General features: G+C 45.2%; 1 protein-coding gene across 2 annotated transcripts; it reads left to right on the forward strand.

Moving 5' to 3' along the window:
• The first annotated feature begins 469 nt into the window (after positions 1 to 469).
• On the forward strand, positions 470 to 21,385 carry ATP6V1C2 (ATPase H+ transporting V1 subunit C2). 2 transcript variants are annotated; one of them, XM_064448036.1, is made up of 13 exons: positions 470 to 550; positions 1,340 to 1,497; positions 3,061 to 3,128; positions 8,332 to 8,417; positions 13,314 to 13,408; positions 14,109 to 14,200; positions 16,474 to 16,572; positions 17,641 to 17,709; positions 18,664 to 18,756; positions 19,173 to 19,266; positions 19,561 to 19,658; positions 20,068 to 20,197; positions 20,982 to 21,385. In XM_064448036.1, exons 2-13 carry the CDS (start codon positions 1,369 to 1,371, stop codon positions 21,075 to 21,077), a joined length of 1,149 nt encoding a protein of 382 aa, XP_064304106.1. In that variant the 5' UTR covers positions 470 to 550; positions 1,340 to 1,368; the 3' UTR covers positions 21,078 to 21,385. The 2 variants fall into 2 exon arrangements, with proteins under 2 accessions (XP_064304106.1, XP_064304107.1); XM_064448037.1 differs by lacking the exon at positions 470 to 550 and adding an exon at positions 1,052 to 1,198.
• Positions 21,386 to 21,405: the final 20 nt, after the last annotated feature.

The following is a 21,405-nucleotide window of genomic DNA, read 5'->3' on the forward strand; positions in this document are numbered from 1 at the left end:
GCACCGCTACCTTGCGGGCCCCTGCGCCGCTTGGGTCTTTGTTAAATAAAGCATCCAGGGAAGTCCCAGAAACAAGAGTTTCCTAAAAGTTTCTTTAATTATTCCAAACCCTTCAGACTTGCTAAAGGCAGCCGGTGTTTGGCGAAAACACATGGCCTCTGCGTGATTTTTGCGAGTTTAAAAGGCAGAAAAAAGATGAAAAGCTGCAAGAGTTAGAGCTGCTGCCGCTTTGAAGGGGCTGTCTCATGAGGTGCCACAGCCCGCCCTGCTCCGAGAGGGACCCGCTGCCCCCTCGCCGTGCATTCGGTGGCTGCCGCCCCCCCCGCAGTCCCGCCCCGCCCCGGCCCCGCCCCGGCCCCGCCCCGGCCCCGCCCCGGCCCCGCCCCGGCCCCGCCCCCCGCCCCGGCCCCGCCCCGGCCCCGCCCCGGCCCGGCCCCGGCCCGGCCCCGGCCCCGCCCCGGCCCCGCCCCGGCCCCGCCCGCCCCGCCGGCCCCGCGCCCGGGCCGGCAGCAGCGGCGGCGCGGCGCGGGCGGGGAGGCAGCGGCCGCAGGTAAGGCGGCGGGCAGGGGCGGGCAGGGACCCCCGCGCCCGCAGCATCCCCCCCTTCGCAGCGCCCCCACCGCCGGCCCCCCGGGACCCCCGTGAGAGGCGAGTGTCAGTTCTTGCTGACCCCAGGCACCCGGGAGGCGCCGGGGAGAGCCCGCCGAGAGGACCGGAGATTTCCCTGTGGTTTCTGCCCCTCGCTGACCTGCCCTGGTCCGTTCCCTTCACACAGTGTCGTTCCCTCCCCTGGATCCGTGTCGTTCTGTTGGTACCGCCTCTGCATGCCGCCGCTCGCCTTCCTCCAGCTCCCTCCTATCCAACCTGGGCAAAGTAATGTTCCACCTCACCAGTGGCATCTTTTGCAGCCTACAGGTTGAGCAGAGGTCTTTTTATATCCTGTTTTCAGCTTTGCCTGCAAGTGTCCAAAACTTTGAGAGATCTTTATCAAACAGAAATCCTTAATTCCGTTTGGATGGTTTAGTGAAGTCCCTCAAACTCCTTAACGGAGACTGGACTTACAGCGCAAGGGGAATGGAACAGGCTGGGAGGGGAAAGGGGAGGAGGAAGCTTCGTTTCTTCATTCAGAAACTGGATGGAACAACCCTGAGAAAGGAGGAACGGCCGGCTGCACTCTTTCCGTGACATTCAGGAGAAGGTCATGTTCCATTTCAGCCTGAGACACAGGACTGACTCACTGTCCTTGTGTTTCTGAAAAAAATCATGAATCTGTTCTAACTTTTTCGGTTCTTTAGGGAAGAGCCTGCTCTACCCACTTACCTGCTTTGTGTTTCTACAGTGATCAGGAGGGAAGGAAAATACTAGATCATGTCGGAGTTCTGGCTAATTTCCGCCCCGGGAGATAAAACAAATCTGCAGGCATGGGAGAGAATGAACACAGTGACGTCTAAATCCAACCTGTCCAGCAACAGCAAATTCCATATTCCGGACTTAAAGGTAAATGAGGAAGGGGTTTGTGTGGGGGCGATGCAGCAGCATTAGCCAGGGCTAAAGACTTTTGGGATAAACATGAGATTTATCTTTTGGGATAATATGCAGAGAGTAGAAGTAGTTTGCAGCCAAGGGATGAGTTGTGTTCAGTCAACTGAAAATTGATTAGAGGGAAGGAAGCCATTGTGCGTGAAGCTGACCTTCACACTGGAAGGATGTGTGTATAAGGAGCCAAGATGACCAGTTAAACAACTGATCTATTGCGTACAATGTACCTTTTGCTCCCAGTCACGAAAGTCATACAGCGTTGCACATCTCGGATTGCTAATGCAAAGGGAGTAGCTAAGTATCTCAAACCGTGCCGGTAAGACTTGTGACAGAGAAAACAGTGCTATAATGTACATTACTCCTTGGGAAAGGGACATATGTGTGTATTCAGCTACGCTACCCAGCTTCATATCATCATATAAATAGGAAGCGTATTAATCCATGGGGTTTTTTTATATATCTTTGCATTATTTAATCCTTATTTTATAAGATCTGCACCTTATTTTTATTTCACTTGTGGCTTTGAAAAATCCAAATATGCTGCATTGAAGTCAATGGAGTTACCACAGAAGTAGAACTTGGTTCCCAGGGGGGTTGCCATCACACATCACTCAACAAAGCTACTCTTAGTGCATCCAGGATGTGGCTTTAACCCAAAAAATTCATTAACTGTTCTAACTTGAGCTATCCTGGTTACATAAGAATGCAAGTAAAAGGGGAGCATGGCCTGTTCTTGAGCAACAACCCACTGAGTCGTCACATGAGTGTTTCAGACTGGGAATGTTGGTTTTTGCATGTGTACCTGAGATTGATATGATTTTTACCACCTATGGGCCTTACCCAGCCGGTGTTGGTGTGAGTCTGCTTATGTCAAAGGAAATAAAGCACTTGCAGTGTCGGCAGATGCAACCAGTCCATTAATATTCTGCTAATTTTTCTATGTAAAATTTGTTTCTTCTCCTTCAGCTTGACCCTTCATAATGTTGAGCTGGCAACATTACAAGAAAAGGTTCGGCAATATCTTGCAATACCATAAGCATAAGATTGTGACTGTGACAGAGTCATACAAAAAGCAGATGTTGAACTTGGAGGAAATGGCTTTGTGAGAGCCTTAGTCTTTGGTAATAGCAAAGAATGCAAACAAGGACACCTTTTTGGATAAGTGCTGCTTCCCTTGGTTCACTCCATACATCGCATGTGTTTGAATGTATATTTTGTGCATTTCTAGTCACTCTTTTATCATGTAAAAGACCAGTCTATGCTGCTTGATGATACAGGAATGAAAACAGGAAGGAAGACACTGACGTGGAATCTTGAGACTACACATACGTTTTTTCCTTTATTGGAAAAGGCTTTTTATGCCCTAGGTCTCAGATAAAGGAATTGCTACTATTTTCCACTAAGTAAATAAAGCTTAGCAGTTTGAATTGGCAGAACACAAGTCGATGTCCCTAAGACTCTGCCAACAGAAGCCTTAGACGGACTTGTGCATCTTTCACTTACTTCTTATCTTTTGCACAGGTGGGGACACTGGATGCTCTTGTTGGTCTGTCAGATGAGTTGGGAAAACTTGATAGCTTTGCTGAAAGGTAAAATAAATCTTATTTACTACCTACAAATGAAAACCAGACATTGTTTTTATGGGGCGATATGTCCTTGCGTTCACCTCAGTCTGACCCTGTTCAGCCCGGACTACAGCTGGACTAAAGTGGACAGGCTTTGTTTAACCCTTGTGTTGCCATGGAATCATCACAAAGAAAGGACCATTCCTTCAAATCTGGATTAATTGAGCCAGTGATAGTTTTGCCTGCCCAGCAGTCTCTTTGAGTGGCAGTACTATGGGAGCTGTTTCTCAAAGGGAAACTGCTAGAAAAGGTGGGGGGTTTCTTTGGTGGTTTTTTTTTTGGTTGGTTGGTTGGTTTTTTGTTTGTTTGTTTTTGTTTTCAAGAACATCATCCTGCCCCATCCAGAAACTTAACTTAATAAAATGGCATTTGGAGAATATGAAGCCCTCCTTGATCTTATCTTCCTGGAATATTTCTCTTGAGCCTCTGCCCCTTTTCAACCAGATAAGGAGTTCTGAGGAATAAGTTTTTCTGAACAAAATCCGGAGCTCTCCCTCTCAGACTTTTAAACTCCTTGAAAATCGAGATCTTGACTCATATTGTATAAAATCTACTTATGCAAAGATTCACATGATCTCTTTGCTGATCATTGCCCATATTGCCTTTTGGGCCAAACTGACCCAGGTGTACAAAGAATAATAACCATGGCAAGCTGAGAAAATGCCGGGTTGTAAGATACTTCATGGCACAAAATAGACTTTGTTGCTGGAGCAATGAAAGTGCAAGCTGCTGGGATTTTTTGGTTTGGTTTTTTGTTTTGGTGTTGTTCTTGGTTTGGTTTGGTTTTTGCTTACCTCACATATACCATACATATAGTTTTGGTCTTGGTCACAGAGGCATGTGTTAGCTCTGGGGCTTTTTGCCTTTTTTTTTTTTCCTCCAGCCAGGACTGATAAGGATTTGCTTGTCTAAATATGCTTGATACTTTCGAAGATTTTGTCAGGCAGTTGCAAGCTCATACAGAAGCACTGATATAAGCTGTTTACATCTATGCTAGGCAGTTTGGGTAAAAGTAAGTCTGCTAGAATACCTTTCTCCATAGGATTTTTTTTTTCTGCTTCACTGGTGCTACAGCAGGGCTTTATTAGGATGATTTGATTGCTCCGGGTTGCACACAACATTGATCTTTCTAGAATCATAGAATATCTTGATTTGGAAGGGACCCATAAAAACCATCAAGCCCAACTCCCTGCTCCTCACAGGACTATCTAAAACTAAACCATATCACTTTTTTCCAGGATTTTTATCAGGACAGAGCAACTAGCGCTTAATTCATCAAGAAAACCTCCTCCATTGTGACCCTCACAAAAAACCTGCCCCAAATCCTTTGTAAACATGTTCAGGTCTCAGGTTCATACTGCAGGTTCATACTTCATGAACTGGGGATGGGGCAAATTTGGGGAGAGACAGTGCCAATACCTGCTGTCTGTTCTAATGGAAGGTGCCTCTAGTCAGGGCAGCAGAGAGGCAAGCAACGGTGTGATCTGGGTTTGAGGGCTGCCAAAAATCATGCAGAACTGTTTTTCAGAAGGGCTTAGCTAATTCCCAGGTTTGTGAGGAATTCAGACTTCTGAAAAGCTGTCTGGAGGACCCGTGTAAGATCACAGAGGGTAATCTTGAGTGAAATGTCAATATGAGCTTCCTAGGCTCACCCTTTGTCTTAACTTGACAACACGGTACAGCTCCTTGTTCAAACTATATCCCACTTTACTCCACTAATTGTCTCTTTAATGCCCGTAATGGCACATACTGTATGACAAGATATAGGCACCAAGCACAGGGGGCAGTGAGGCTCTTCCACCGTAAGCTGCTGAGGTAAGGACTCTTCCTACTCATCTCGTTCACCTACCTAATTATGTACCCAAGGAGGATCAGCAAGATTTAAAAACAAGAAAAATGTGTTTAAAAAAATAAGGAAAATGTATTAGAGTAGTAGCAGAGAATAATCAACACAGACCAAGTCCCCCAAGGACATACAAAAGCATTTTGTGTTAAACAAATGCCCAGGGGTTTAAGTCTAAATAGTGATTCAGGGGTTAAAATGCCAAACGTTTGCACTTCGTTGAAGTAAATGGCATCCAGAGGGTTACAAGCCTGTTCAAATGACCTGAGCATTTATTTTCCAGCTCCTGTGAAACAGCTACCTGCTGAACTGTTGCTAGATAAACACAACTGCCAGGAAAGCCAGGCAGCGCAAACCTGTCAGCACTGCCTCCTGCCAGGACAGCAGAGAAGGGGCAAGAGTTTGCAGGATCTATTGTTTCCACATACTTTTATTACTTATTTACGCAGGGAAGCAGAGTATTTTTCCATGTCACTGTGTGGTAGCATGGAGCTCGCACAAGCTGACTGTCCCCTTGGTCACTTTTACTCGGGGGTTCTCCTGGGTCCTTGGTTGGCAGAGCATTCTGCAGTGGCCTCAGATTGCAGGGTGTTTGCTCCTCCTGGTATTTTGGAGGTCTGGATAGTAGCACCCTTTAATACATAGTATTATTTAATTTTTTTTTTAAAGTAATGACATTGCAACAATTTCAGAAGCAGAATGTGAATCTTTCGAGACATAATAATAGGCTAAATGGAGTTATTCTCTTTACAGGTTTTTATTACTACTTCTCAAGGCAGTTTAACTGAAACCCTCTCCTTTTATAACACATCATTTGAGCATTGCATTTGCTGAAGGTGGGATTCATCTCATCTAAAGGCAGAGGTTTAAGGGGTGGATGTGAAAGCTGCTTGCTGTTCAGTGTCACTATAGTTGATGGGGCTTCTCTGGGGGTCTGATTGCTCTTGCTTGCCTCAGACATCAGTGGTATGCAGGGTGTGTGTCCTGTCTTTGCATGGGGAATGTATTGGATGAGTGAATCCCAGTTACATTTCACAGGATGCAAGGCAAGGCACAGAGACTAAGGCAGGACTGGCAAATATTGCTCTGGCCCAGTGTGTACATGCTGCCTGCAGGGACCTTGGGCCGTGTGGGCTGGAAGGGATCCAGGCCTCACCTGGGCAGCTAGGACAGTCGGCTGAATGAGAACACATACCTGTCCCACTGTCTATACCTATGGAGAGAGACCAGAGCTCCCAGCTATCAGGTTAGCCCCCAGCTGCGCTCAACAGTAATGAAGGCAGCTCAAGCCCTTGGCAAAGCAAGTGGTTTATACACTTTCCTGTTGGCTGCTTTCTCCATTATGCCCTTAGCCTCCTACTATACTGTTCTTACCAGCTTCTCTGGAGTCCCATCTTGTTCCAAGTTCCTCTGGGCTCCCTGAACATCATGAAGAGGCTGAAAACCAGCTGTGTCTACAAGCTGAAAATTGCAGAAGTGCTTGGCAAGGTCACAGCTGATGGGGAACCGCTGTGTGGATCCCTGCACTGCCCCCGGAGCCCGAGTGTGGGCAACATGCAGCATTCTCCAGCAATGCTCAGCTGGCATTGGGTCTCAAAGTGGCTGCAGCTGGATGGTGGAAAACTGCAGAGTTCTAAGAGGGCTGCGAACTAGAGCACAATGGTATAGATTTCTCCTATAGACACTCTGAATTGTGCCTGTCCAGGGACATGAGAAGAATGATTTGGGTTGGAAAGGACCTTTAAAGATCATCTAGTCCAACCCCCGTCCCATGGGCAGGGACATCTTTCACTAGACCAGGTTGCTCAAAGCCCCATCCAACCTGGCCTTGAACATATCCAGAGATGGGCATCCACAGCTTCTCTAGGCAACCTGGTCCAGTGCCTCACCACCTTCATCATAAAGAATTTCTTCCTTATGTCCAGTCTAAATCTACCCTCTTTCAGTTTAAAACTGTTGCCCCTTGTCCTGTCACTATAGGCACTGGTAAAAAAGTTTCTCTCCATGTTTCTTATAAGTCCCCTTTATATATTGGAAGGCCACAATAAGGTCTTCTTTTCCCCAGGCTGAATGACCCCAAACTACAGGAATTCTGACTACTGCATTCTTGGCAGCATCAGCAATCTCAGCTTTTTCCTCCCCATCACAGGACTGGAAAACCTTTCCAAAGACTGTGAGTTTCTTCACAGAAATGGAGATAGATGAAATCTTTACCTCTATGAATTACTGCTTTTAAATGGCCCATATATCTGCTTTGCAGCACATCAAATAAAATCCTTTTCTCTGATGCTCTCATGGTATCTCTACCTGGCCTGGAGTCCCTTTCAGTCTCTAGCTCATCTGCAGCTGCAGTAGTCTCTCCTCTGTAATGAAGGAAAGGGAGAAGCCGCCTGCCATTATGCTCCATTCCATGTGACCACGCCAAGGATTATGTCCACTTCATGTCTCTGCCAATTTCATGATCAGGCAGTTACTTTTTAGCTGTTGGGGGTTTTTTTTGTGTTTTTTTTTTTAAGAAGGTGTAGTCAGCCTGGAATGGTTAGGGAACTGAAGGCCAAATTCTGTGAATACTTCTGAGTACAGAAGGATAATAGAACAAGCAGAAGGGCTCTTGGCCTGTATGAGATAGGTACTTTGGCTATGGCCAGGAGGATCTACAGCTTGAGGGACTTGATAAACCTATTTTTTAAAATAAGCAAAATATAAGTAACTGTGTGGAGACAATGTTCTCCGGGAGAGGTTCTGTTCAATTCACTTCTCAATCAGGCAGAAGGAGGATTTGAATCTCCCACATCTTTAAGGAATGTCTTGTCCACCATGCTAAAAAGAAGAGAGGAAGAGTCCCCTAAAGAAGGGGAAGAAGGAAATTCTCCCTGTCAAACAAGAGAACATTTTTGGTTTCCCCTCAGCAAGCCCTACGGGTTTATTTAGCATCCCATGGAACAGTTTTTCAGCCAGTGTTAGTATGTATGTAGCCTCTTGTTCCTCCAACACATTTAGAGTTTTAAACATGGGTTTCTTGCCTTCTGGTTTCTGCTATGAGTATCATGAGTGTACAGATGAGTAAATCTCGATCTTCTGGAAGTCTAGAGCACTGGGGAGATAATATTAAATATGTGTTTGCGGAGGTCAGTGTATTTAGAAATAAGGCATTTAGTTCTGCAATATACCGTAGGTTGTTTATCATCATTTGAATTGCAAATTAACCTGCCTTGCTTCTGAAGTGTTTTGTTTGGGCATCTCCATGTTTATCAGATCATTGTGGCAACTGTTTTGTATTAACTTCGTTTCTTCACTAACAAAGCTTCTCTTGTTACACCTAAGCATAATGAGGAAAATAGCCCAGTACATAGGAGAAGTTATGGAAGACTCAAAAGATAAAGTCCAGGAAAATCTTCTGGCCAATGGAGGTAGGTGCTGTGAATGTGGATATTTTAATGCATTGATGCTGTCTGTGTTTGCTTCAGAATATGAATATGTAGAATTGAAAGACTCATACATTAGAAAGGACAACAATCAGCAACATTATTTTAAGAACACATCTAGCCTGCTCCCATTTTTCTCAAAGTTAGCAGAAGCTTTATCTAGTGCCAACTTTGCTTCCAAGATGGTGTTCAGTGTCTAGTACTGAACTAGGTTTTAGCACCAGAAGTGAGGAGTGAAAAGGAAAGCAGGAGACATCTTTCTTCACCCCTAAAATGACCTAGCACCCTTCTGTGCCCTGTATGGGCTTGATCTCTTACAGGCAGCTAAATTTTGTATTTATTCTGCATATGCAGAATCATCATTCTGTATGGCTGCATGACATCTGTCAAGTGATCTACCTTCCCTCCCACAGTGGTGCGATAGATCACAATTGTTAACTGTAGATTTCTGTCATCACAGGTGGATGTGTGAGGCAACAGCTTCAAAACATGGAGCTGGGCCTGCATGCACAAGGTCATGCCAGGGGTTGGCAGGACATGCACGTGCTACTTCTGTTAGGAGGAAATGCCTTCGGTGTTGTCCTGGCCTGGCTGGTAGCAGTTGTGGCAGAGAAGAAGAGCAGGCAGTGATGGCAGGAGCACCTCTGACATGCCAGAGGGCCATGGGAGCCCGTTGCCTTACTGTATGCTACTCTGCAGCATCTCTAAGTAGTCAGTATGGTGTTTTTATAACTTCCATGAACTTATTTTCCCACTTTATTATCTAGTATGATACTAGAGTCACCATCCCTGGAGGTATTTCAAAGACGTGTAGATGTGGCACTTTAGGGCATGGTTTAGGAGGCATGAGGGTGTTGGGTTGATGGTTGGACTCAATGATTCTAGAGGTCTTTTCCAACCTTAATGATTCTATGATTCTATGATTCAAGGCCCTAAAGGACAAAATTAATGTTTAGAAACTGATGGCTCCTAGATCTCTGCGTGTTGCATTAGACCCTGAGTGTGTTTCAGAGCAAATTCCTCCCCAGCTATCCTGGAGAAGTACAACAAAATTGGATGTGTTACACATGCTGATTACAGGCCTGTAGAATGGTGCTTTCAGATAAACTGACAATGCACACTCCATCACCCTTTGACTGTCTGAAACGTTGTACTTCAGATCTGTATAAGTAAAGGATGGGGAGGAAGTTCTTTTGGAAATGTCCTCCTTGCATGACATAAGACAGACATTGATGAGTGCAACTGCTTGACAAATACAATAATCCCACTTACTGTGTTTCAGGGCTAAAGGATAAAATGAAATGTCTCAAAAGTATGTTGAGGATTGATGATTGCAGTGTTGTTACAAGCATGCATTTGTGTGTATTAGTGCTAGACACAAGTCTTGGTCTGGTTGTAGAGATACAGTGATCAGGTTACGATGGATTTCTCAAGTGACAACCTCGTAGCTTGATCACGATATCCCTATGACTTGAGAAACAACAGGTTTCACTTATTTCCTTTGTTTCCTCTTTTTACACCATTTCCCTTTCAGCTCTTTATGTGTTGTAATAGAAGGCTGTGGAAATTACTTGTATGTGTTAATAATTTCTGTCTTCTGTCTGTATTTGGTCATCCAAAAATATCATTAAGACATTAACTTTTCCAAGATTATTGACTGCATCTTAAAAAATTGAGTCATCTTTAGTATATGAGGATTCCCCTGATATATTCCAGGGTCATTCTTCATAAGCAGCAGCAATTTTGCTGTATGAATTCTTCCTCCTCCCCCCTCTGGTTAGCAAAAAGACCCTAAAGCTCGAGGTTGTGAAAGCAGGAACAAAATTATAAGACGAGTTCTTGCTGCACGGTCCCATTTAAGACTATTACACCATCCCAACTCAAATTTTAAGTTACACTCTACAATTTTTCTGATTTCATCTCAGTTTTACGTATCCCTGACAGCAGTTTAGTCCACGAACTGTTGAAGATGGTGGCTGTGTGTCTAACAATTGTTTGGTTATAATTGTGTGAAGAATAACGCAAAGTACTAGAAAATACATTGCTTTTAGTTAAGTGAATATACACACTACTTTCTAGTGGGCAACAGTCAGAAGCAGCCATGTGGAGATGTCTCACAGAAGGGATACGTGTGTTTGTGTAATAAAGGGAAGTTTAGTATATCGTGACAGCAGGAAATTCTTTCTTGCTTATGATAGAATAAAAAATATGAAATGTAAGCAAAGCTTTTCTTCAAAGATTTGGACCCAATTCTCTTCCACTTATAGTAATGTTAAACCCAAATGAATTTTAAAATTTGGTGTGGTTCAATAGCTTCATTCTTTATAATGAGCTCAAAATAGAGCAAAATGGGAACCGTAAAGATTTTGAAGAATCAAGTATTTTGAAGGGAAAGTATTTAGCATTGCCTCTTAGAGCTGGGTGAGTAAATCAAAGTTACAATAGACTCAGGCTGTGGGGTTCCTGGGCAGCTGTGAGCCTGCTGGGGTAGGTAGGAAGCATCTATCCTGGATGGGCAGCTATGTGAAGTCTTTTAGAAGTGACTTGACAGGTTCCATAATGAGGGGTTCCATTCCAGGAGCATCAGGATGCTTGGACTGCTTGGCATTTTAAGCTCAGTTCTGCTAGTGTGTTCGCAGTAGTTTGTGCCATCCCTAAGATCAGGCTGCACGAAACTGCACCAGTGCCAGAGCACTGCTCAGGAGTGAACTTGTGAAATGGGCTGAGAACTCATGCTGTGCTTAACTGCCTAACATTTGAATTCTGCTGAGATTCAGGGAATGCAAGGATAGAAAGGGCATGTGTAAGTCTTCAGGGAACTTCAATATCTCCTCAGCTATAAATAGGTCAGTGTTTGTCTTTAAAGAGCCTGTGAATGCACTGTTCCTCTGCACAGCCCAGTAACACCCTGCTCTTTGCAGCTTTCATTCCCATTGAATTTAGCAAAGCTTAAGCAAGAAAGCTTGGGACAGAGGCAGCAGGATGACATTCTTGTGTCATGTACCCCATGCTGAAAATGCTCCGTGAACTTTGTCACTCAAGTATTTTTGACATCCCTACCTTCCCACCAGAGACCATGAGCAAGCACTGCCGGAGAACTGCGCACGCAGGAGCTGTGTGATAGCTCTCCCTGCCTTCTGCAGTTTTGCCTTCTTCCCACACACTCCGTGTGCAGGAAAATTTGCTGGTTCCTGATCAGACCTTAGCAGAAAGGGTTGGATCTTTGGCTCATGACTCCTGTGCGTTGGTTGTGGGGGAGGTTTACACAGCTGTGGTTTTCAAAAAAAGAAGAGGGGTATACTGTTATGCCAGCGCTCTCTGCCTCCGAGGCAGTTCATCCATTGATAAGAAGCCTGTTTCCTCCTAACATAAGACTTTCCATGCTTTGGAAATCTAATAGGGTAAACTGACTCTGTTGTGGGGTGAGAGAAGCCCATGGAAAGGATAGCACTCTCCTGCCAAGGGTGTTTGGTATCACATGGGACAGGGTAGTACCCTCAGCCTAGTGGTATGGCAATTATACAACTTTTCACATTCCTTCTTGTACAGCTTAGTTCATAAAGTTTTCCCCACACCCTGGAAGTCCAGCCCACAAGAAATTGTCCTCAGACCTCACTGTGGGAATGAATTAACTCTCTGGACAATGTAGCAAAGAGCACTGAATGGCCCCAGCATGCCCCGCCTTTTACTTGGCACCTTCGGGTTGTTTTGCTCCCCATCTCCCCAGAGCAACTTCCCAGATATTTGCTATGTTTACCCTCCTGGTCTGGAAGAAAGCCCACCCTGGAGGTGACAGTGCCTCTGGCTTCTTTGTCTAGTCATTGGGACCCTGCCTGCTGCCTTCCTCCAGCCTCCCTGACCCACAAGGGACAGTCCCAGCCCCGCTGCTTGTCATGAGTTTATCCCATCCCATACAGTTGCCAAAGAACACTGTGTAGGGGTGTGTTTGGTATCCTAAGGGCTCTCAGGACTCAGCTGAGGCACAGAGCTGTCTGATTTCATGAGCTGCTAGAAAAGAATTGTTTATTTGGTACCGTAATGTACAAAGCCTTAATGTTTTCTGATGTTAAGGAGCCTTGGTCTTCAGAGTGAAACAGCACAATCCTGTTCTAGGAGCTGGGTGTCGTATGTGTCATCTTCCCTCAATTCTCGAAGAAGCCATGGATTCCCATGGTCTGGGGGTGCCTTATTTTGGGGGGGCTGCATGCACAGGGCCTTGCATGAATTTCTGTTGTTGGATGCTGTGACTGGATTTATCCATTTAGAGAAATACTGTGTAGCTTTATGCGAGATGGGGAGCTCTGTGTGCAAAGTCAAAGAGAAATTAACCATCGCACCTGAATTTGTTTGATTTCTCATCAGCGCTTGACTGAATCAAAGACAAGTGACATCAGCTACACTCTTAATACCTTTGATCAAACTCTCAACAACCCTGAGTATTACTGCTGGTCCGGGGCACAAAGTATTTTTCTGATAGCTCTTGCTGGGCTTAAATTCAGGCATCTTGCAATAATCAAGATTGAGGTTATGTGAAGCTGTTTCTGCTGTAAAGAAGAATGCTGCACATTGCTGTGTCCTGCTGATACAGCTAATTTTACAGTAATGCTTATTCTATACTTTTATGTATAATGCAGAAAAGATTTCTGGTTCAGTTTCTAAGTTTGGGGATATTTAGAAAGGTGATTAGATTGAGCATATGATCTGTGCAGATTTGATGTGGATCAAATGTATAGGAGGATTTCTATGAGGTGGGCTTCTGGTTCACACCCACTGCTAATGTTAATCAAAATTATACCTAGGCTATTGCTGGGGACTACTACCCAAAGTTTGACCTGCCATCTGGTAAGCTGTCTGCTTTAATGCATCTCTTTGCATTTTCAGTTGACCTAATTAGCTACCTGACACGGTTTGAGTGGGACATGGCCAAATATCCCATAAAGCAGCCACTGAAGAATATATCAGAAGCATTAGCAAAGGTAAATTGTAATCCAAATTTTAGAAACATGCCAGCATGGGGAAGCATGTCTGTTTGGTAGTTTTTGGTCCCTCCTCTCATGGCAGTCAGAGAGAGCTTTGTCTTTGGTTTGGGCAGGAGCAAGCTCAGAAGCACACGCTCTGCACTGAAACATTGACATTATTTTAATTTCTACTATAATAATAATAATGATACATACATATATTTAAACCTATTCAGTCTGTAAATATATGGCACTTTACCACATGTACTAGAATATATTGATGTGATGTCTGCGCTTTAATCCCCTTCACTGCAGTATTTTATTGTTTTTATCTACTGCATATTATTCTCCATTTTGGAGTTCTTTTGCAAGATCATTGGCCTGACATTAAATCAAATGCTTTGCAGACTGGATGAATTATTTACACTGCTGGTCCATTCAGGAAGGCATGATGTGTTGTTCAATCTAGATAACAAATGAAACTGTGAACTTGCTCCTTAGGTACAGCTATAATACACAGAGCAACAGCTAACTGCATCCAACTTTCTGCAGAGGCCTTTGCCACGGGAGCTCCGGCACTGGCTCCCTTGGCCACAATCAGGTGGTTTTACAAGGGGCTGGCAGCTGTGTCCTTGCATTAAGGTGCAGAGGTAGTGGGAGAGGGGTGAGGACACCACCTCAAGCGCCGAGTTGACTCACTTTTTTTACTTTGTTTTAGCAAGTGACTCAAATAGAAACAGACCTAAAGACCCGATCAGCTGCATACAACAACATTAAAGGAAATCTGCAAAGCCTGGAAAAAAAAACTGTGTAAGTATAGATATGCCTGTTCACATCTGGAACGCTGCATGGCTGAACGGAGGACAGTGCGTGCTCACACCCATTGCTGTGCTGTGGACCATGTGTCTTCTGGTGGGAACAAATTTTTTCTGGCTTTGGGTCATGCTGGGCGTCTACAGACCCAGTGAAAGCTGGCGGGGGTGGGGTGGTAGCTGGTGTGATCAGCATGTCTCAAAATGAGCTCAGGGAGACTGCAGCTCCTAAGAGGATTTATTGGTACTGTGAGTAGACAGTCTTGGAAAGAGTCAAAACCAAATACACTGTATTATTCTGATGAGATTTCAGGAAGATAGAAATTAGATGAGCTGGGTCAACCAGTGGATTTCTTTGCAAGAAAGAGCTGTTTCCTTTGTTCTGAACAGCATTTGCAGAACTCCCTTAGGAAACAGCTCTGTCTTGCTTGTTCCCGCACCTCACCAGCATCCCACTTACATTTTTCTTTTCTTTGTCTCATTCAGTTGGTCCAGGTAATGCCCTGTCAGTGTTTTACAAATGTTGTCTCTCCTGTCTTCAGCTGCTTATAGTCTTTACCTAAGTCAGTGCTGATACCTGGATTTTTTTCCAGGGTATCACTGGGGATAATAGTAAATTCCAGTAGGCAGTAAGTTTAAAGCAACTTAGATGATGCTGTGCAAGCCCTTGCCCAACGCATGCTCGTATGTGGCACTCTTTCCTACTCAGGCCTCTTGCTCTGGGCACAGGGCACAGGTAGGTCCTCGCCTTCCTGGCACTGCAGCCAGCCAGGCTAGAAACCTGCCTAGAAACCAGCCTTTACCGAAGGAAGATACTCACAGGGGCTCAAACCAAACCCCAGGGTGGCTGGAATTTTGTACTGAATGTGGAGCTAAAACGAGCATGCCTGGCACCAACTCCACTGAACCCAAACAGAAACCACAGAGAAAAATACTTCCAGGTGGTGGTTCAGAATAAGTTTGTCAAAAACCCACTATCCCTCAGGGACACCTGCTCAGCATGGGGACTGCAGTGCCCATGGGGGTCAGCAGAGCCGTATCACGGTTATGTCTCCCCCTCTGTCTGCTGAGTTCCTGTGTCCATGCCTCACCACCACCAGCCAGCACCACTGGCCAGTGCTTCCAGCTTGGTGCAGGCAGTGCTAGACACATTTTTCTCAGGCTGTGTGCACGTGAATAATCATGGGCGGAGGGACAAGGGAATGTTACCTCCCATTTCCCTTTTCTCGGCACTGTTTGTATTCCCAGCCCACTCCTGCAGCATCTCTCCAGCTTCCACATCAGCTTTAAGGAGATGGAGAGAGAAGCTCTGTGTGAGGAACATAAGCAATGACAGGCTTCCAGCAAGGTGATGAGGGAGAAGAAAGAAGACCTCGTGGTCCAGGCCTATCTTCCTCTTATGGTCCCGTCCACCTTTAAATGCTGGCATCTTTGGTGTCTACCAGCGCCAGCTAGCTTGGGCTGAACAAACATCTGATAAGATGTTACTGGCCAGTTAATTAACATTTAGACTGGCACAGTGAACCTCAAACTAAAGACTACTGGTTTAGGTCCTTCTTCACTCCTGCCCAGTGACAAAGAGGGCAGCTGCTCTCTTCCTATATGCACCTAATGCCTACCAGTCATGCCCGGCCAGCCCCAGCCATCTACGCTTCCTTGGTGTGCAGTGCTAGTGGGACTCAATGTGATCAAGTGGCCTTAGCCTGTGAAGAGTCCCCCTCCTGCGCACGAGACTGCCGCTCCCCCTGTCCTTCAGCTGGAGGTATCTCTGTGTGCTTGTCCGTGGCAGCCCAGGTATGCCAGGGTTGCTTTGATGGTTTAGGTCCATACTGACGTTGCTTACTCTGACCAAAGCATAGTCACACAGGCAGCTCAACAGTCAGCCTTGAGAAGGCAGGTGCCTCCCACAAGGTGCAGCAATGACTGGGAGCGGGGTGGTAACTTCAGGTGTGCACTTCCCAAGCATCTACACCCTTACTGTAGAAACGATAGCAGCAGAATGGTGTAATTTCGCATAAAGGGCATTAACTGACCTAGTGCTAGTCACTAATATTTTGCCATTAGTGACAGTTGCCTTTTAATTCTTTTTAGTTGCAATAAAAATAACTAAATGGCCATTTTAGGAGTGTAGAGGTGTCCTTTAGCCACCTCCTTCCTGGCTTTCTTCTACCCCAGTATACACTATTAGCTACCATACCCACAGCACAATACCTCCAGTGTGCTGCTGCTGGTTCCTGCTAATGTTATTTTTCCGTCGTCTTCTTCCCATAGGGGAAATCTGCTGACTCGGACCCTAGCAGACATCGTGCATAAAGAAGACTTTGTTCTGAATTCCGAGTATCTTATCACACTTCTCGTCGTGGTGCCAAAGTAAGGCAACAGCGTGTGCACACGTGCTCAGTGTGGCATTGAGTTTCAGGCCTAAGCACTGGATCCGGGCGATAGCGGGTCAGGTTGGGGCAGCTCGTCAGTGCTGTGGCTGCGGCATGGGTAGAGCTGTTAGCAAAGAGAAAGAACAGTTTCTGCCAAGGGTGGTGCTAGCACAAAAGAAGGAGACAAAGACTGCTCTGAACTCAGAGGAGGGCAGAAACGGGATGTAGGTTTTTAGCTGTTACACGGTGGGTTCTCAAACAGCCTCCTGGTAGGAATAGTAGGAGTTTAAAAAAAGAGCAAAACAGATACTTACTGGAGCTTAGCTAGTTTATAAAAGGAATGAGACCTGCAAACTCACAAGGCCACAGCAGCAGCAGCTGTGAAGTTACGCGATGTCCTTCTCAGAAGCCTACACAAAACTTTCCCTCTCCGTATAGCCCTGTCCCAACACACACACATACAGTACCATCACTTTTTTTGTCTGTGAAAACCATGTTACAAAAAGCTATCTGAGGTAAGTTTGTTGAGTTTATTATCTGCACATTCTTTAAGATTCCCCCTATAAACAGACTTCTTGCTTTGCAAACTCTTACCATTCCCTTGACCCCTTTCTCCCAGTGCTGGCACTTGCCGTGGTTGCAGTGTAGCAGCACATCAGCTCGGATTGCACCGAGCAGGTGTACCACACCTACCCATGGGTCAGGGGCAGCTTGTGCAGGGGTACTGGAGCATGGGACGCTGTGTGGCAGCCTGGTAGTTTGTGGCAAAAGCAACATTCTTCCCACCATCGGCTTCCTGCTCTGGGCCCTTCCTCATGCCAAGACCCAAAGTGAGGACTGAGGGTGCAGTGTTGAAGGAAACATCTCCCTAGCTGGTGATTAGGAAAGGAAAGGATAGGAGAGGTTTGATGTATCTTAATCACATAACCCAGCACAAAGATCTCCAACCCTTCTACTCTAAGCCATTTAATTGATTAAGCCAAGATTAATTAACTGTATTTATCAACACATTTACTTTCTAGTATATTGTATTTGTTTACTGTGCTTTGTTTTGTGTTGCTCAAAGGTCAAGCTACGTACAGTGGCAGAAGACCTATGAATCCCTCTCTGATATGGTAGTGCCTCGCTCCACCAAGTAAGTGAAATTCCACATTAAGGTCCCTGTCTATTTCAGAGATCCCTGTCATATTTTAGCCCCTCAATTTGCTGGATCCTGGAAGGAATCACTTGTCTAATGCATGGGCTTCACATTAACATATGGATTTGCCCAATCTCATCCTCAGCTGAAATCAGACATTACTCTGTTGAAGGGAAATGCAGATGAATGAAAAAATAATCATCACTTTTTTTTTTTTTTTTTTTTTACAGTTAGCTAGTTGTTCCCTTTTCCAGTAATCTAGTCCTTTCTACTTTCAACCAGGGATTTTGCTTTTTGTGTAAAACAGACAATTTATTGCAGTAACCCAGGCATAATTCAGACACATGCAATCACATGCAACTTTATGGAAACTGCTTTTTAAAAAGCTCAAATGCTATCTTTGCATCTTTAATTGCTTCCTGCTGTAGAACAGGATAATTCAGTGTTTCGCCATTTGCATTAGCAAATGTCATATTAAATTATCTTTTCACCTGGAGTAAAAAAATCCTTCCTAGGAATTAAACATTGCACTGCTCAGCTCGCGCAGACCATGAGGTCCAACCCAGGGCACCAGAGGTGACAGTGCTATTACCTGAAATGGGAGAAGTGGGAAGGCACAGAGAGAGGAGAGAGCTGTGTGCTACTGCCTGGCTCAAAAACACAAGTGCATGGAAGGTGGGGGAACGTTACCAGGAAACATAGAGAAATCGGGCAGGTAGAACGTGTGTGTACTATGACAGGTTCAGGAACTTAACTTGTAGGAGTTTTACGTTGGCGAGAGCGTGGCTGGTGCTAGTTAAGCCTTTTTTCCCTATTTCAGTCACAGCAGTTTTTCAAACACAGGGTGTTGTTCAGCATCATAAATGAAAAATAGAACTGCAAAAGAGGAAGGTAAAGAGAGCATGAGGGATTTGCCATGTCAAATCACAGCAGTGAATTTCCCTCCTGCAGAATGATTGCTGAGGATGCAGAGGGAGGACTTTTCACCGTGACCCTGTTTAGGAAAGTGATGGATGACTTCAAGGCTAAAGCCAGGGAGAACAGGTAAGAAGCACTGACTGCTAGGCAGGGCAGGCTAGCAAACATGACGAGGTGAGGCTTGTTCTGTGTGCAGTGCAGCCGAATCCATCACTGGTTTTTAGGACTTCTTTACTGTTTGGGCTGCTGCTGGCCCTAGAGCCACTGAGAAGGCAGCGTGGGAAGGAGCTGCGGCAGCAGGTACAGTAATCCTATTTAAGCACCAAACTGCAGATCCTGGAGCTGCCCTTCCTGCTCTCATGCTACTGACAGCAGGAAGCTTGCTTTCTGGGGTGGCTTCAACTCCCACCCTCCACGTACTTTAACTGGTTAAATGGCTAACAGCTTTGAAACACCTGTACCGGCTTCTCCAGAGGCAAAAGAAATGAGTGCAGGTATTGCTTGGACTATGGCTTGTGAGAACAAATGTCATTCAATTGTAGGTTCATGGTTCGAGAATTTTATTTTGATGAGAAGGAACTGAAATGTGAAAAGGAAGAGCTGATGAAATTAGCTTCCGATAAGAAACAACAATATGTAAGTAGCACATCGAGTTGATGGCCCACATAATGACAGCCTTTGTTCCTGGCGTGCCTAAGCACCTCTCACTCAGAAACGGCTTTGTGGTTCCAATAGACTCCTGTGAGCTCCATTTAGCCCAGAAAACTGAGGCGCAGGATAGATAACAGAATTTGCCCAATGTCACTCGAGATTCTGATAAACTGGGAGCCGCTGACAGGCTGCCTGAGGATTATCCCAGCAGCCCACGATGGCTTCAGCAGCACTTCACGCAGCGAGGGGATCACAACACCGTTGTTTCTGTTCTCACAGGGCCCACTACTGCGCTGGCTGAAGGTGAACTTCAGTGAAGCATTTGTGGCTTGGATTCACGTGAAAGCCTTGAGGGTTTTTGTTGAATCTGTCCTGAGGTAAGCGGGTAAACATACAGTGCCGGCTGAGCTTCCTGTAGAAGTCAAAACGTACAGCGCTCTTCCTGGGGCAGTTCCTTCACGGGAGGGAGCAGCCCTGACATGCCACGCTCCAGAAACTCACGGGAGACAATACAGATGACCACAAAAAGGGTGACAGACAAAGTTAATGAAAAATGGTTCTTTGGGGGCACTTACAGGGAAGTGGAAAACAGAAAAACACTGTTTAGTTGACTTTTGGCTTTCAAAAGAAGATGCTTTCAGGGAAGGAGGCAGCACACCACCGCTGAGATTGTGCACTGCAGCGCACAATCAGCTGCCATGCCGGGAGGCTGAAGAGGGACAAGGGTGGGAGCGGAAAGGTGTGCCCCTTCCCCGCAGATGATCGTGGATGCTGATGTGTTTCAAGGTATGGCCTCCCAGTGAATTTCCAAGCAATGCTGCTCCAGCCAAATAGGAAGTCTGTAAAACGCCTGAGAGATGTCCTAAACGTGGTCTTCAAGCACCTGGATGAAGTCGCAGCAGCAAGTATAATGGATGTATGTATTCAAAGTACAACTACCCATGCTGTAGCTTGTCTCAGTTTAGCCAAATGAACACTTTAACAGTCCAGGGGTTAGAGCAAGCAACTCCTCACACTGTGTCAGGCTAGGATCCCTGGTGGTTACAGATAGATCAGGGTAACAGGAATGATGGAGATGCCTAGAGATGGCTTACATTTCCTGTTGAAGCATCTGATGTTTACAGCTGCTGGACTGAAATAGGTCTGCTCAGTTATGCAACTGCTCTAGGTAAAAAGCTTCAAGTCTTCTGTACCATTCAGATCAACACAAGCAAGAAAAATGAATTCAGAACGGTACGACTGTGACACCTCCATCCCCTGTAAAGGCCGTCATTGATTAAATACCTTAACCTAGCACTTCAGCAAGCAGCACGACTTGCTGTCTCCCTCCCCGTATCTGAGTGCACAAACAATTTAGGATAAACCTTAGGTTAGACCACCAGGCATCAAAACAGCCCAAAATGAGCAAGTGTAAGATTGCACAAAGGGAGGAGAAAGAAATGAGTTGCTCTAGGGCTGAAGCACAGAAAAATGTTACAATACACGTTCACAAAGCATGAATTCTCAGTACCAACTGCATTAGGCAGCCTGCAAATACTAAGCAAACACCAGATTCTCAGTGGTAAATTCCTCATCTTAAGCACATCAAATGCAAAACTCCATTCCACCTGAGGAAGAGGAAGGCAGAAGCAATCCACTGTAGCTTGGAACTGTGCAACAGTTTGTTTACTGGTACTAAAGCCATATTTTTCCTTTTGCAGCCTGGTGTGGACATCCCTGGTTTACAACTGAGCAATCAAGAATACTACCCTTATGTCTATTTCAAGATTGACCTCAGTCTTCTTGACTGCAGTTAAAGAAAAATTGCTCAAGCTTCATCTATTAATTTTCAAGAGTTAAACAATCTTTAGCTGCTGAAAGTCAAACTAAAATGCAGATGCTAGAGTAGGATAATTGTATAAAATCTTCCTACCACTTCCAGTAGTTTGTACAGTGACTTCAATACAAAAAAAAAATAATCTCATTCATAGCGTTACAAAAAACTTATCTCAGAGGCAGGAGGTACTATGGTAGTATTTATTTTTTTTTTGGTAAGTTACAAAGATGGAATATCTGTTGGACTTGAAATAAAACAATTTAAAAAGCGTGGTAGCTAATGGATCTACTAGGTGTGCAGAGTCCTGT

The sequence above is a fragment of the Phalacrocorax carbo genome, chromosome 3 (genome assembly GCF_963921805.1).
Source record: "Phalacrocorax carbo chromosome 3, bPhaCar2.1, whole genome shotgun sequence".
In the NCBI taxonomy this organism is placed as follows: Eukaryota; Metazoa; Chordata; class Aves; order Suliformes; family Phalacrocoracidae; genus Phalacrocorax; species Phalacrocorax carbo.

Bases quoted from the DNA above. Each gene is read 5' to 3' on its own strand.
- ATP6V1C2 (XM_064448036.1), top strand. From the start codon at position 1,369: ATGTCGGAGTTCTGGCTAATTTCCGCCCCGGGAGATAAAACAAATCTG. The intron at 14,201-16,473 runs GTAAGTATAGAT...TTCTTCCCATAG, and splicing joins AGCCTGGAAAAAAAAACTGT to GGGAAATCTGCTGACTCGGA. The intron at 19,659-20,067 runs GTAAGCGGGTAA...ATGTGTTTCAAG, and splicing joins TTTGTTGAATCTGTCCTGAG to GTATGGCCTCCCAGTGAATT.